This window comes from Penicillium verhagenii (genome assembly GCF_028828195.1).
Source record: "Penicillium verhagenii strain IBT 33310 chromosome Unknown utg000009l_segment0_segment0, whole genome shotgun sequence".
Classification (NCBI taxonomy): domain Eukaryota; kingdom Fungi; phylum Ascomycota; class Eurotiomycetes; order Eurotiales; family Aspergillaceae; genus Penicillium; species Penicillium verhagenii.
Window position 1 is genome coordinate 614,691 of NW_026643173.1, and position 15,790 is coordinate 630,480.

A 15,790-nucleotide genomic window follows, 5' to 3' on the forward strand; every position below is an offset into this window, starting at 1 on the left:
GATGATATCATCGTATAATTCACTACGAGAAGAAATTTCCAATTGAATACTGAGCTCAGTATCATATGTTTTATATTTAGATGGATACTATCCTAAAATCACATTCACTACGAATGTTGTCTCACAAAGTGAATGTAGCCCATATGTAACCGAGCCTGGGGTGACGCTGCCTTATTCGCCGCTAGCCAATCAGCGCTCGAGTAAGAGCTTGCATTTGGATGATCTCCCCGACCAGCATAACCTCTTACCACCCTTTCATTCAAGGCCACGCAAACATCCAAGAGCTCGTTCGAGTCTTGTATATCATTCACCTGATCTTCGTCCTGTACAGACCTTTATTTTTCCTGTAAAAAGACAAAGAACTCCTAATTTGTCCAATGTGCTTTGACTTATCCCTTTGACCACCCCCATATCCTCGAGTCCCATCCTCGCCCGATATGCCGGTCCCGTCATTATTACAGTTGGCTACGGCCACCGCTATCAAACATGTCAAGTGTAAGTCAACTCACTTCAGACTGAATGGTCCCTTGGTTTACTTGATTCAACAAAAAGAAAATTTCCTCATATTTTGCGACAAATAGCTTTGGACGATATTGGAGAGCTGCCTTACAAGCTCGTTCGTCCTATCCTTATGAAAGTGGATAATCCAGAGAAGCTGGTAAGTGAAATGAACTCCACTATATTCTTACATTGGATGACTAGGAACCTCCAATGTGGATGACGAGCGCAAACAAATTCTAATCACTCTATATTTACTCCAATAGCACGCTATGGAACTCCTCTCCCCACATCTCATCGGCGAGGACCAAGAACTATGGATCGACTTCATCAAGCGCGACATCCCAGAATGGGACCGCATCCGACAGGAGCTCCCCAAAGAGTCAACCCAATGGTACGAAATCTACTGCGACCTTCGCGAAGATGTTCAACGGGCTCTGGAAGCCGATGCCGAACAAATGAAGATGGCACTGGACGGAATCAAGTCAGCGCGAACACGGTTGACACCGAAGATCATTTCGGGGGCTCAAGCTCGTGCATCGCGTTCGTCAAAATCGATATTCCGCCCGCGCCCCTTCTCCGGGTTCTCTGGGGTTTCTGCTGCCGATAGGAAGAAGTCCGCCATATTCAGCGCGCCGCGGAGAAACAACGCACTGGCTGTCCCGACAAAGAATCTCAGCAACCGTGCATCACAGGTCAGGAAAGCCCCGAGATCCCTCATCGAAGAGCATCGGCAGCCATCTGGAGCGCCAGCCAAATCTCCTCTTCCGATGAGGCGAGATCAAGGGGCGGAGGAACCTAGTGTTTCAGACCGCTCGAGACCGATAGTGCCAGGTGGCTGGCAACCGCCCATTCCCTCTGCTCTGGCTGAGAGGGAGGCCAGACTTAGAGCCGCTAAAGGTCAGCCGCCCGGTTCAGAGGGCACAAGGCAGCCTTCCAGTTCTCGTCCGTTGCCACCATCATCTTCGTCCAGGCCGACTGCTTTGAAGCGCTCTGCGGAGTCTCCGCTGCCGTCGCGGATGGCTTCGTCATCCGATTCTTTGCCTAGGGCATCGAGTCAGAATAATGGACCATCAACTTCCGCCCCGGCCCCTGCGCGCCCAGTTATGCCCGTTCGGAAAAGACCCGACAGTGTCTTTATCCAGCCAAAGCGGCGACGTGTTGATTGATGGTGCGTTGGCCCTCGCAAGTTTTTTTTTTCGCGATTCAGCGACTTTCATATCTACTTTGGCTTTTGAGCATTTCCAATTAGCGCGCGAAAACATTGCATATTCAAGGAGTTTGGGGATCTTTGTTCTATTTATGCTGGTACATAGTACATACCATGATCTGTGCCCATGACTTGTCATTGATCATACTGGGTATGCTTCGGAATCACCCGATGTCGTTTGATGGTGGGTTGTGCACAGGAATTCAAGCACCGACGCCTGTACAAATGGATATCATGGGTTCTCTGATCTCATGCCCACCGCTTTACAACTGTCATGTGCGGTGTGCAAGATCTCAGCATGTCGGAGGTTGAGTATTGGGCCAATGCTTAACCAATCCAATATATGGACTGTCTTGGAAGTGTGAGCATTTTCGAGTGATCTGCACGATTTATATACACATCAGCACAATTTTGATAATATTGATTTTTGTGGTTGGTGCAAGGTCATGTCGTAAGCATTCGAATGTTAATTTCTTCTCGTCAATAAATCAACGTAATTTATGTAAAGCAAAAAAAAAAAAAAAAAAAAAAAAAAAGCAGGTCGATCTGTGAATAAGCATAACGACAAACCCCCGTACCTCCTCAGTACTTCCTAGCTCGTCGCTAACAAAGCTGTTTGGAGACGCCTAGTGTAGATTTGCCTTGCAAAGAGTGTTCTGATGGTCAAAAGCCAAATATCGAATGCAAGTGTTCAGTGAAGTGATATAGTACGTAGTTCTCGGCTCAATCATATTGCTTTGCAGGAATGGAAATAATGTGGTATCTAAAAGGGCATAAACGGATTATAGCGTATCACATCCTCCACGCAGGGCGAGCACAAGATGAAGTGTGGCGCCACCCTCGAGGCTGTATTCCGCGGCCGTCTTGTCATCCGCCCTACCAAGCCAAAATGTCAGCGCCTCGTTGTAGAGTATAAGAATGGCGGTGGAGGAGCTAGGTCGTATACATACATCTGCTTACCACCGAAGATCAAACGCTGCTGGACGGGGGGGATGCCCTCCTTCTCTTCGACGCGCTCCTTAATGCGGGAAACCTGTGTTTAACGATATTTTCAGCAAGTCTGTCCCCCAAGATATCCCAAGCTTTAATGTTATCCGAGCTCATGAGCAGACGGGGGTGGTTGGTGGTAGGTAGGCAGGTAGGAGTGTCGTCGCGACGGCGAAGTCTCACCTTGTAGTCCGGCTCGATATCGAGCTCGATCTCCTTTCCGGTAAGAGTGCGGACCCTAGAACGCGATCAAATGTCAGCAAGATGATTTTTGGTGGTGTTGCGCGGGAGCGGAGGTCATTCGATGATGCAATTGGTGCTGGAGGCACGGATTCAGACGTACTTAATCAACATATTGGCTGAACGCGTAGGTGTTTATGGGTTTGGGTATAACACAGTCAGCTGGAGAAAATGCTTTGGTGGTGCAAAACCCTTGGGCGCGTGCTTTTTTTTTCAAATGAGTGTCTGGAGAGAGAAGATGAGAGAGCCGCTTTAGCGGGGTTTTGGGTGGGGTTGTGGCCTTATCGCCTGATTGTGAATGAAGCGCCAGAGCATCATCGAATACTTCTACTTGATCCAACCCACTGACCTTCAGGTTAGGAGAGAATATAGACTTGATATTCACTGTACTATCCTCTTGAAACAGGCATTACTCGCTTTTTTTTTATACGTAATAGCCGCTGGTACTGGCTCTTAGCCGGAAATTATGTACATACATTGTTCGTACCTGGATACATAAAGGTGGAGCTAGCACTTGAGGTCCCCAGGTACGACCTTTTAAAAGCCCTACTACCTACTAGCTTAAAATTGTATGTTTGAAATTCAGTTACGTGCACTCTATGACCATGCTAGTATTCTGAAGCATTTTCAAGGTCCCAAGCGCAATGAATTTGAATGGCAGGTAGTAATGTGTGCAATCTACATAGCCTTGGAAGGTTCAAATGTTCATACAATGTATATGTATATTTTCCCTTACCCCACCATTTAAGATTGCCTCGGTTTCGAAACCCCTTCCTAGGTAGGACTTTCCAGCCACACATAGCTCATCGTTCTCTTAACTAACATTGAATTCCAAGAAGGGCTGGGCAGTACTTCATTTTTTCCAAACATTGAAGTTGCATCCAACATTGGAAGATATTCGCAATGACAGTGGCAGCGCCCCAGCAACCTGCTCCCAACCAATTCCATGAATTTATCTCGGCGTGCGAGAACGATCCGGTAACCCCTGTTTGACCCATCGGAATCATGTACTATGATTGCTAAACAAATTTAGAAACAAATCCAAGATACATATGAGAAACATCGGACCACCCGTAATTCAAGTTTCAGGGGAAAAATCCTGAGCCCTGGTTTCCGCGAATGGCAGTTTGACGAGATCTTGGAGAAAATCCTGAAGGCAGACAAGGGTTTGATCCAATATGAAGATCCAAGGAACAATGCATCTTTGTTGGCACGCCCACCGAACCATATCTGCGAGCTTATCAAGGATATCCAAGAAGAAATCGTGTCTGCAGCTGGCCCATGTATGTTGCGCCATTCGACCTCCAGTTGTAAATCTTTAGCGGGACTGGGTTTTTCTGACTTTCAAAATCCACAGGTCTTTGGCTGGCACCTCGAGATTATCTCCATATGACAACATCTGAGCTCATATGTGCCAAGACACGGGCTGAAGTGGATGAGGTGATGGAAATCTTCCAACAGAAGCTTCCACTGGAAGATATCGTGAGCTATACGCTCACCCACAGCCCCAAGCTCATTCGGCCAATCATTAGTTACGATACTACGGCCATCGCATTGAGCTTTCTTCCAGCTGCCGAGACAGAAGACTGGTATACTTACCACCACCTGCGACGGGATCTTTGGGATATTATGTCTGAGTCTGGGTGTCAATTTGGAGCTAGATACAATGTTCCCTCCGCCCATGTGACCATTGCACGGTTTGCTATGCCTCCGGATGCAGATCGAACAAAAGAATTAGATGATCTATGTAAGAGGGCAAGTGTACTGGTAGAGAAAATTGAGGATATCAACCAGGAATTACAATCCGGTGATTGGAAACGATTTGGACATCCGTCGAGGGGAACGTGGGTAGTGGGAGAGGAAAAAGGGATGCAGTTAAACCAAGGCCGGTCATGGTATGGGAAAGGGGAAGCGATGTTGACTGGCAGAGGCTTTTGAGCTGGTGATTTTTCACATATATTGCAGACCTAAAAGACATAGAAACATTGAAATTCATGGGGTTCTAGATGAAAATGATAAACGAGGGTCCCGGTGACTTCCTAATTGGGAACGACGAATGATGACTCATCCAGCTGGTGGAACACCCAACGTGGTTTAGCGCGCACCCGAATAGGGCCTAAGCGAAACGAAATCCCACAACCCAACCATCCGTTTGATCTCTCCGACAAGTGAACATCCAACGACCACCCACCTCGCTACCCGGCAAGACAGTCAAAATGGTAAGATTCATACCATCCATGATCCAGGCTGTAGTACCCTCAAGTCCCCGTTCGAAACCCGTTGCGAAGTTCAATTCGGCATTGTGCGATGGAGGTTGAATTTGTGTGGGCGGAAAATCGAGATCGTGCACGACGACCAAACCCGACCGACACCAACGCCAAAATATTTCTTCGCCTTCGTCCACCCTCGTGTCCCAGATAATGCGATATTCGATATGCAAAGCGACAATCTCGAAAGCACAAGACCGGAGTTCTGGTGGCAATATTCAAGCTCCGCATCTTGGAATGTGTGACCATGTGAATGTGAACGGATTAAGCGAACACGCAGAGTCATTCGTTACTGAGGGCCGATGCTTCCGCGAGCTATCTGGGACACCTATCCGATACATTTTTGAGCCTGGCACCGAATTCCACCGACCCATGCGATTGAACTATCTTCGAACTCGGACTTGAGCGGCACGCAGCTTGGATTACTCATTTTTACCCAAGCGCAGCAGAAGCTTATCAAATCTTTCTTCGTGTACAGGTCAACATCCCCAAAACCCGCCGGACTTACTGCAAGGGCCGGGAGTGCCACAAGCACACCCAGCACAAGGTCACCCAGTACAAGGCTGGCAAGGTGAGATTCCCCTTTGCCTCGACTTATCGACCCCGAAGCAGAAAACTGATTTTTGATTTTTTCCCCCACGAATCTAGGCCTCCTTGTTCGCCCAGGGTAAGCGTCGTTACGACCGAAAGCAGAGTGGTTACGGTGGTCAGACCAAGCCTGTCTTCCACAAGAAGGCTAAGACCACCAAGAAGGTTGTCCTCCGTCTTGAGTGCACCTCTTGCAAGGCCAAGAAGCAGCTTGCCCTCAAGCGTTGCAAGCACTTCGAGTTGGGGTATGTTACAAATCCGAATCAACTTCTTGATTTTTTATTATCAGTTCTAACCGATATTCTTTTCTACAGTGGTGACAAGAAGACCAAGGGTGCCGCCCTTGTTTTCTAAGCGTTCGATTTCCTTGTTCGGCTCCTGGGTTTCCTGCATTGCACGATCTGCTTCGCTGTTTCTGCGGAGGGATATATGACATGGGCAATGGAAAAATGAAATAGGAATTCATACCTTCAAAAAACAAACTATGACTACCTGATGACGAGCATCTGTTTTCTGGGCGTAGATCCATCCTGTGTTCTGGGCCTAGGCCAGAATTATACTACATCAGCCTAGTCATACGTGGATATATTTCTTACACTTGACATTTTGTCGAAACTTGATGTGGTATACGTCAACTGGTCCCAGGCTGTAGAACGGGCTGGGTGATCGGCAGAGTGATCATAAGTACGGTCTTTGCTTGCTCTACTGTCCAGGTGGGTGATGTGACTCTGGCCTGTGCGCGTAAAAGGAAAGGTATGGAAACAGCATTATCAATTGATCATACTATGCAACATCCGAGTCGGATTTCAAATGTTCCAGAGGACCTTAAGACTTCCTTATCATAACACGTGCAAGTAATACACAAAATCGCTAGCCACCTCCTGCACATGTGGGCCCAGCTGCTCAACCTTTTTCGTTCCCCGGGCTGTACACATTTTCGATGGTTAATTTCTACTGTTTCTTTGCATTATCTCCGAGCCAACTCAATATTGACTTGCACATACGTATGTGCATGCTTGAATATACAGTACTCAAGCCCATCTACTGGATCTCAGTGACCGATGTGCCCCCCACCTGGACAGGCGGAAGCTGACATTACCCGGGTAACCTTGCAATGCTTGAGGCTATACCTTCTAATCACTTACTTAAAACTACTTACTAAATATTTGCATGATGGAGATTATACCCAGCCAAGAAAATACTGCAACAAATAAATATTGTATATCGATCGATTGATCTAAACCTTCAATGTTCCAACCGGAGCAACTCCTTAAGGAAAAAATCACATTCAAGACATGAAAAAAGCCACCACCTACACTTAGCCACCAAACAGTTCCACTCTCCGAGCTAGTAGTGAAAGTAACCAACAAAAAGAATCCCCAAAGGCCGGAGCCCTGGAGATGACGACCTCCACCCCCGCATCCGCGTCCCCCACGCCGAGACAAACATCCCAAAACCAAACCATCCAATGAACGCACGAATCTCACAAATAAGACCCATTGGCATGGTTTCCCTTTTCCCTGCTCATCGTCTCCATCAAAATATTATTGGCCCATTCACTCGACGGCTGCACGGAGCCCCCGTATTTCAACAATCTCACCCCCGCATTTGCGAGATGATCATTGCCAACTCGGCCCTCCTCCGAGTATGTACGATGGCTGGGCGGTGCCATCTTGGGACCGTGTGACACTTCCTCGGCCATCGGGCGAAGCCCGCATTGATATTTGATGCTGCTTCCTGCATGCTTCTGCGTGAGAAATCTTGTTTGGAATAATTTCAAGGTTGCCCTCGGAGGTATATATCTTACCAAAGTACGGAGCACCACCAGTTGACTTTCAGACACAACTCGAGATCTGCACTTTTCAAATCTGATTTTCTTGATCACCATGGCGCTGTGGTACTCGCTAGGAATCGCGTTCTTTGCCGCCATCGGCACGTTCTTGTTTGTATGTGCTTCAAATTTTGCCTTTACGCGCAGTCAAGGTTGGAGGGTTGCTGATCGTGTGAATCAAGGGGTTTGACACCGGGATCGCGACGACGAGTGAGTCTTTGGATCAGTTATCCTGGATTGGTTCATGTCCTTCGGAAGTCTAACCAATGTCATTTACACAGCTATCGCGCATCAAAGTTGGATTGATTATATGGATCATCCCTCAGAGGGATTAACAGGAGCCGTACGTTATCGGATTGTCAACTGGTCTATTGATCCGTCTACCTTTGAGCGAATTGTCTGACCTTGGAATCGATGATTATATAGGTTGTCGCGGTTTATATCGCCGGCGAGGCACTAGGTGCCCTTACGCAAACTTTTATCGGTGATAAACTCGGGCGCATCCGGTTTATGCAGCTGATGTGTGCGATTGTCACCATTGGCACGGTCATTCAAACCGCCTCGGTGAATATCGGCATGTTTCTTGCTGGCCGTGTATTAGCCGGATATGCCGTTGGGTAAGTGCAAGTACAAAAGACAATATATGTGGTCTTTCCACAATACCCAAATACATGAATCCAGATTGGTTCGGTAGGTACAAGTTCTCTAACGTTTTGCAGAGGATTGGTCGCTACCGTCCCCATATACCTCAGCGAAATCTCCGACCCCCGTTTCCGTGGTCTGATCGGCGGTATCTCAGGATGCGGCATATCCTTCGGAACGATGGCATCCAACTGGGTCGGATTCGCCTGTGGATATGCTCCCTACGGCGCCGTGCAATGGCGCCTACCACTCGGGATCCAGATCCCATGGGGCATAGTAATGTTCATCGGTCTCTCGACTTTCATGCCCAACTCGCCCCGCCAATTAATCCGAAGCGGGAAGGTCGATTTGGCCCGTAGCGAGTTCACGCGGATCCGGCGTGGGGCCCAGACGTTGGAAGTGGAGGAGGAATTTGCGCTTATGCAGGCGCAGATTGAGTATGAGATGGAGCGCGAGATTACCTCTTATCGGGAGATCTTCCGGGTGTTCCGATCTCGGGTGATGGTCGCTATTGCGGTGCAGACGATGACGAGTTTGACAGGTGTCAATGTGATTCAGGTATGTGCATGGGCAGGACCCTGTGGGTCTAATTATAGTTATGGGTTAACCAAGGGAGAATGCTGACTGGTACAGTATTACCAAAGTAAGCTTTTATCTAGATGTGCGGATCGTCGTATGCCGGGCTGGATACTAACTGCCGGTCGGTACTAGCTATTCTGTATAAGTCGCTCGGTATTGGATCGCATACGATCTTGGCCCTTGCTGCAGTCTATGGTACCGTGGCTTTCCTGTCGAATGCTATCACGACAAAGTATATGACGGACCAATGGGGCCGCCGGAAGTACGTGACCCGTTGAGACCCAGGTCTTCTGCATCTGATATGAATTCGTAGCTGACGTGCATAGAATGTTGATCACTGGTCTGGCCGGCATCGTGCTGATTGAGATCTACGCTGCAGTGATGCAATTGAAGTTTCAAAATACTGATAACAAAGTTGGCAAGGGGTTCGCAATCTTGGGGATTTATCTCTTTGTTGTTTGTTATTGTGAGTTGTTTTCCCTCGCCGACCAGCGACGATGCAGAAAGATTAATACGTGTGCTTTTTTTTTTCTTTTCTCCCAGATGGTTTCCTCAACAGTACAACATGGCTGTACGGCGCAGAGGTTCTTCCCATTGCTCTTCGTAGTAAGGTGATGGGCATTGCAGCTGCTTCTCACTTCATTGTCAACGTTGCCAGTAAGTTGGACCCTGCACATTGAAGAGAGAAAAGAAAAGAAAAAAAGAGGGGGAAATAAAGGGATCGATTGTTAACCCTGAATTCTCAGTCACCGAGGCCGGCCCCAGTGCCTTTGCCAACATCAAACAGAACTACTATTATGTGTTCGTGGCATGTACACTTTTCTTCCTGGGAGTAGCGTATCTCTATTTCCCGTATGTGACCCTCCCCGATATCGCAGCTGTCAGGCATTAACCTTAAAACCCCTTAAGTGAGACCAAACAGAAGACCTTGGAGGAAGTGGCAGCCGCGTTCGGCGACAGAGTAATTCAGGCAGACGATGGGCCCAAGCGAACATCGGTGAGCCAAGCGGACCACGTCGAGTCTACTGCACAAGAGGCCTGATTCTACCCAGTTGGGCGACGGATGCAAAGTAGATGACGTGGGAGGTTGAGATATTTGAAGCGAAAATCCAACGTGTACAATTCTATTCGGACCGAGCCCAACGAGAGGGAAAAAAAAACATTCTTCCGGGGGCTGAACGTGAAGATGCACCGAAACCCGAAGACCGAAGACACCTTCCCCCAAGCAGAAGGTACCCTTGCTAGGTGCCTTCCGACCGAGAAATTTAGTTTAGCGTTTGTTAGCTCAGTTTTCCACGTGTAAAATTTCCTGACGGACGAAACGGACTAGAGCCGCGTGTGTCAGAAGGAAGCGAACACTGGGGGCGTCAGCCACATTGACTCCACATGGGTTTCTAGACTATACATCAATGGATTGTTCCAGGACCACGAGTCGACGACCTATGGTTAACCTTCATTAAGCGATTTTCCTCCAAACCTTCTCTCACCCCTTTCTTCTGTGTTGTTTTTTTTTCTATTCTTTCTGTGCCGCCCCAGAAGGATGCAGAGATCTGATTTGAGAATGCCACTTATCCGATGCAAGCCCCCATCCTTCCGAAAAACTCTATCGCCACGAGTCTGATCCCTGTCAATGACGATCGCTCATGTGGTTTTTCAAAGTTTATGGTTTACATGGGCAGTTTTTGCTTTTTCTTGTGCATTCCCTTTGCCGGGGAGATAGGTTTAGGCGCATAGTTTTTGAGATGCAGGTTACTATTGGCCTTGGTGCATGATTCGAGCGACGATCCGGGGACGTCGGTCTGTATCGGGGACAAATCGAAAATCGAAAATCGAAAATCGAAAATCGAAAATCTGGATCACAATTTCCGATTCTCAGGAACACGAGGTCCGAGCACTTCTCCCTTACGAAGAATCTTTCCACATATGCACAATACATATGCAAAATATGTCGGATTTTTCTGGAAACATGCGGAATAGAGACGGAACTTCATGCGGAATTCCATCGTAATTCCCGTCATTCCCACATTCACCTTGTTCTCAAGGGGTCCGACCCTGTTGAATGGATCCTTCCCCTTACAGACAATTTGATTTTTTTTTTTTTTCTAATGTTGAAACCCCACCGACGTGATCTGCCTCTATTGGAAAAGCATGGAGATCAATTACCGATCAATTACCCCTAGGTTTAACTGTCCCGTCCAATAATGTGCTCATGGAACAAGGCATGGAAGAACCATGGAAGCAGCACCCGGCAGTCCACCCACGGTTCCACATTGGAACCGCGTGGTTTTTTGTGTTTGACACAGCCGAATGGAGTAAACTGTGTACTTGACATTTGACAGGCATTACAGTTCGAGTTCGGGGGGGAGGCTGTTTCATATACCTTTCCATGGTTGGCTTTTATTTACTATTGATTCTTGATAATCCTAAAACTCCGCCTCTTCTCCGTTTGAATCTTCAGGAATACATAAAAATCCGAGGTTGAAAAAAAAAATGAAAAATTTGTAATAATTAATAATTTCAAATCCATGAAAATCTCAAACTGGCGGCCTAATTGAAGCTGTGTGGCTGATATGCAGGTAGAAAATTTTCGGAGTTGACCACGTAGTGCGTCATGGGCGAGTTTCAATATTTTGGCGCTACGATCTGCTTTGGCGGCTTTTCCACGAAGATCACCGCTCGGACCTCCTGTGGCAAGGGACTCTTACGAGAAATTTTCAATTTTCATTCCTTCTATCCGATGGCTTTTTTCGGATATAGAATTTTGTGTTAGTGGATAAAAATACAGAAACAAAAAAAGAATTTGTAGAAAATATGAATAGTAGATAGTAGGTACAGGTCGGAAATCCCTTGATGCTTAATTTTTCCTATATAGAAGAACTTTTCAAGCTCCTCCGATCTCGGCTCTCCTAGCAAGACCCGAAGTCCGCGAAAAGGGTCCAAGCGAATTGTGACTGCATGAAGAGATCGACAAGATGAATCGGAAATAAAGGGCCCTGAGAGTTTTCTTAGTGTTTTTTTTTTCTTGAAATTATAGCTTTATACGGGGAGGAATGTCGGCATGTCAAAAATTGCATCGGATGTCTAATGTCTGACCCGCTCCTAAAAAAAAACCTTGATGTGCGGATCCGATGAGACCCGGTAAAAATAAGTCAATCAAGTAAAATTCTAGAAGGAAAAGAAGCCTGCCTGGATCCACTTCATGCACCTCTGCACCTATGCCAACCCATAAACGCCCCGTACTAGCATTGCTACTGCGCTAGTTCGGAATGTTGCCAATTTGTGCTTGACTAAACGTCTACAAATGTTTAAAAATGAATAAAGGGGCAAATCTACTTCAGCTCTCACCGGCTAAACGATTCTGTGCCTGCCCAGCCCTGTCAGGTTGCCTCCTTTTTTCATTACATTGTTTCTGATTTATTCTTTTTTTTTATTAATTTAAATCCGGGGAGATACAACCTGCATATACACAATGACGCATCGTGCCTGTCTCTCTCTAAACAATCCTCTCCCCCCCCCCCCCTTCTCCCCGATCACTTTTAAAGCATCGTCCTTCCCCCACCCTGACCTAGAACTCCAGCTTCAGTGGATATCTATTCTCCTCTACGATCCAGTTTTATTCCCAACTCCGAAGCGCCACTGGTCCACCAGGCCCATCACCGAGTATCCATTCTTCGGACTCTCAATTGACTTTATGTCCGCGTGACAGAGTTTTTGCCATCCACCAAAGATTCAACCTTGGAATCAATTATATTCAATTTCCTTCTGGTCAGTGCACCAAGGAACCTGTGCCAGACCTCACCGCCACATCATGTCTTCCTCCCGATCAACCGGAAAACGTCTCCCCATCAGTTGCCAGGCATGTCGAACCAGAAAGATCCGCTGTTCCCGCGATGGCCGTCCATGCCAGACCTGTGTGCGCCGCGGACTAGGTGCGGAGGATTGCATCTATCTCGGCCAGCCACGTCTCTCAACCGAACAGTCCCAGTCCTCCACAGATCCCAATGTCCAGAATGAACTACTGGCCCGGATCCGCAATCTGGAAGCCCTTCTCCAGAAGCAGGTAAGCTCACAAGCTGGCACCCCCGTTGCTGGCTCTCAGTCCCCACTGGGGGCTCTCAGTGCGACAGGCAGCTTGTCTGAGTCTGATGTTGGCGCGGGACTGGACTGGGATTTGCGCAGTACCATGCTGGGCAACGTTGGCACCTTGCATACGTCACCTTCAGGTCATGTTCGTTATGTGCCACTTGCTTCACAGTGGGAATCTGTTGTTGCAAAGAGCCCCGCTGCGGGGTGTTTGCGGGATTCCGAGTCCGATATTGTTGACGACGATGATCTGCAGATCCCATTAGCTCGAAATGGGAGTGTATCCCGGGCTGAGCTGTTGGCCTTGCTACCACCAGGTCGGTACTGTGATAACCTGAAAGAGGTTTACTTCCGTGTCTTCTCTCCGGTAGGTTTTGACTAGGATACCACCTCAAACATCTAAGATGACTCGAATAGCTAACTCAATCTTGTATCGTTATAGGTCTTCCATATTCTACATGACTTGACTTTTGAAGCCGAGTATCAACAGTTTTGCCATGACCCTGGCAGTGTGTCTACTTCATGGCTCGCTCTTCTGTTTGCTATTCTAGCTATCGCAGTCAGTGCACTAGAAGACGATGACCCTTTGCTATCCGACCTTGGCCGGGAAAGAACGGTTAGTCGAAACATCAAGGTGCTCTCAGCACGATACCGATCCGCCGCACTACGATGCCTAGCTGCAGATGGGGTGATGACTCGTCATTCTATCAACTCGCTTCAATCATTAGTACTCATCAACTACGCCCGGCTTCATCGCGGCCTACCCTTCTGGACACTACTTGGATTCACTCACCACGTTGCCATCTCCATGGGATGTCACCTTGATCCAGAGAGATTCGTTCTCGGACCCATCGAGCGCGAAGAGCGACGACGAGTATGGGCAGGACTCATGATGCTTTACACTATCCACAACACATCATTCGGCAGTCTAGACCAACAACTCATCAACCAAGACGTCCGAATGCCAGCGGATGTCGACGACATCGACCTTCTCACCACACCAAACATCACCTCCGACCCATCCTCATCTCCTTCCTCAAACCGACCTACACAAATGACCTACCTCCTCCTCAGCCACCGCCTATACAAGATCTCCACCAAAATCTGCGAAACCATCTTCACCTACCCGCAAGTCTCCAGATTCACCATTGCACAACTCGAAGCCGAGCTCATGTCCGTTCGCGATCTATGCGATTCCCGATACTCACTCGATAACGGAGAGCAATTACCCGTACACCACCAAGCCAACCTCAACATCCTATACAGCCAAATCCACCAACTCCTCCTCCTTCTCCTCCGTCCCAATCTCTGCCGTTTCATCCAAGGCGAAATCACGCCCGAGACCTGCGAATCCCGAGCCAAGTGCATGGCCTCCGCCAAAGCCTCGCTTGCCATCTTCCAGACACTCTTGGAGTCTTCACAATTCGCCCCTTACAAGTGGTACACTAGTGGACTGGGCAGTTTCAACGCCTTCCACGCCGCAGTTGTGTTAGCGGTCGGACTCCTGAACCCGGAGAACGAGGCAGAATTTGACGAGATCAAAGAAACCTTGAGCAAGGCACTGGACATGTTCGCCTCGCTTTCTGTTCGAAGTATCTTCTGCAGCAAAGCAGTTCCAGTCGTTCGACAGATCATGTACGTTTTTGCTTCCTTGGCTCTTTACTAGACAACTGAAGCATTCCTGAACTAACCTGATTCCCTTTCTTTAGTGAAATCACATCAACACAGTACCACCAAGCAAAACTCCAATCCCAAACCCAACAAACTCAAGCCCAAATGTTCGCGACATTACCACCTTCTCTCTCGACCGTCAGCATGTCTGATAGCTACATCCTGCCACACTCTCAATCACAATCACCTGTACCGACTGTGGCGTCTACTACGAGCGATCACACAATGCAGACCGGATTCGCGATTAATTTGCACCCCCAGCATTGGATGGGTCCTACTTCTGTGCCGTGGGATACAATGGGTTCTTCGATGCAGTATGCATATGGGTCTGATGTGGCCTGAACAATTACTTTTTTCTACTTCCGGGTCTTGTTCTCTACTGCTTTCATTATTATAGACATTTTTGGTTGGTGTGGTTTTCTCTGTTTTCTTTTTGGGAGGCACTTTCGGGGAAAATTTCTGGGTGTTTTGTGTTGTTTTCGCTGGATGGTTTGGGAGGTTGGGTTTGAATTTGGGATTTTATTGACGATACCATGAGGAATGAACAAAATAATGGAATTGAAGTAACTCTTTATTTTATTTGGAATAAGATTTATTGTAATAGACTTGTGGGGATGGCCAATATATTAAACCTTAATGTTGGATCATCGTACAGTTCTAGTGCTGGAAAGATGACCAGTTGATAAGAGAAAGGGGGGGGATTTAGAGACATCTGGATCCTCCTACATTAACCACCTACGTGCTCTCCTGCACCTCAGTTGACGGCTTCCTTGATTCGGATACGCATGACTTCCAAGGTTTGATCAGCGATATCTAATTTAGCAGCTGTCAGAAATTAGCCACACAGAAGAAGCATCATGCAAACATAGTTATGATCGGCATTTTCGTGGATGTTTAGAAAAGCCTAGACGCAGGTCTATCGTGGAGCCAGACCTTGTTTCTCTCATCTTTGGCAAGACTGGCAGTTCTCCCGAGATCACGACTAGTCTGGCCATCGCTTCGCTTTCCGAATGCCTTTCAAGTTTGCAGAAAAGCGCCGAAAAGCGTGGTATCTTTGCTCCTGTTTAAACAACACGGTGGTCATTCAATGTATCTGCCTATTCCCCTACACACAAACTGAGGGGTAAATCGTTTTATCTTATTTTATCTTGTTTTCGATATTGTTTCCATATCTCATTATACCCTCGGTTACAA

General features: G+C 47.5%; 7 protein-coding genes across 7 annotated transcripts; 5 read left to right on the forward strand and 2 right to left on the reverse strand.

Moving 5' to 3' along the window:
* Positions 1-437: 437 nt before the first annotated feature.
* On the forward strand, positions 438-1,667 carry N7466_009295 (elongin A domain-containing protein; the record flags this gene model as incomplete). Its single annotated transcript, XM_057168684.1, has 3 exons — positions 438-495; positions 582-658; positions 765-1,667. The coding sequence occupies 3 exons, from the start codon at positions 438-440 to the stop codon at positions 1,665-1,667; spliced, it is 1,038 nt and encodes a 345-aa protein (XP_057017390.1).
* An 823-nt stretch (positions 1,668-2,490) lies between these two features.
* On the reverse strand, positions 2,491-3,049 carry N7466_009296 (NEDD8 family protein RUB1; the record flags this gene model as incomplete). Its single annotated transcript, XM_057168685.1, has 4 exons — positions 2,491-2,584; positions 2,659-2,741; positions 2,879-2,933; positions 3,039-3,049. 4 exons carry the CDS (start codon positions 3,047-3,049, stop codon positions 2,491-2,493), a joined length of 243 nt encoding a protein of 80 aa, XP_057017391.1.
* Positions 3,050-3,838: 789 nt separating this feature from the next.
* Positions 3,839-4,873, forward strand: N7466_009297 (uncharacterized protein; the record flags this gene model as incomplete). Its single annotated transcript, XM_057168686.1, has 3 exons — positions 3,839-3,913; positions 3,969-4,218; positions 4,293-4,873. The coding sequence occupies 3 exons, from the start codon at positions 3,839-3,841 to the stop codon at positions 4,871-4,873; spliced, it is 906 nt and encodes a 301-aa protein (XP_057017392.1).
* A 278-nt stretch (positions 4,874-5,151) lies between these two features.
* N7466_009298 (60S ribosomal protein eL42) lies at positions 5,152-6,144 on the forward strand (the record flags this gene model as incomplete). Its single annotated transcript, XM_057168687.1, has 4 exons — positions 5,152-5,154; positions 5,681-5,773; positions 5,851-6,035; positions 6,105-6,144. The coding sequence occupies 4 exons, from the start codon at positions 5,152-5,154 to the stop codon at positions 6,142-6,144; spliced, it is 321 nt and encodes a 106-aa protein (XP_057017393.1).
* A 1,129-nt stretch (positions 6,145-7,273) lies between these two features.
* On the reverse strand, positions 7,274-7,720 carry N7466_009299 (uncharacterized protein; the record flags this gene model as incomplete). Its single annotated transcript, XM_057168688.1, has 2 exons — positions 7,274-7,537; positions 7,598-7,720. The coding sequence occupies 2 exons, from the start codon at positions 7,718-7,720 to the stop codon at positions 7,274-7,276; spliced, it is 387 nt and encodes a 128-aa protein (XP_057017394.1).
* Positions 7,677-9,884, forward strand: hxt8 (uncharacterized protein; the record flags this gene model as incomplete). Its single annotated transcript, XM_057168689.1, has 11 exons — positions 7,677-7,736; positions 7,804-7,831; positions 7,903-7,964; positions 8,048-8,238; positions 8,341-8,821; positions 8,897-8,906; positions 8,975-9,104; positions 9,169-9,308; positions 9,386-9,499; positions 9,589-9,694; positions 9,752-9,884. 11 exons carry the CDS (start codon positions 7,677-7,679, stop codon positions 9,882-9,884), a joined length of 1,455 nt encoding a protein of 484 aa, XP_057017395.1.
* Positions 9,885-12,650: 2,766 nt separating this feature from the next.
* Positions 12,651-14,938, forward strand: N7466_009301 (Zn(II)2Cys6 transcription factor; the record flags this gene model as incomplete). The annotated part of the gene is made up of 3 exons (XM_057168690.1): positions 12,651-13,292; positions 13,368-14,560; positions 14,635-14,938. The coding sequence occupies 3 exons, from the start codon at positions 12,651-12,653 to the stop codon at positions 14,936-14,938; spliced, it is 2,139 nt and encodes a 712-aa protein (XP_057017396.1).
* Positions 14,939-15,790: the final 852 nt, after the last annotated feature.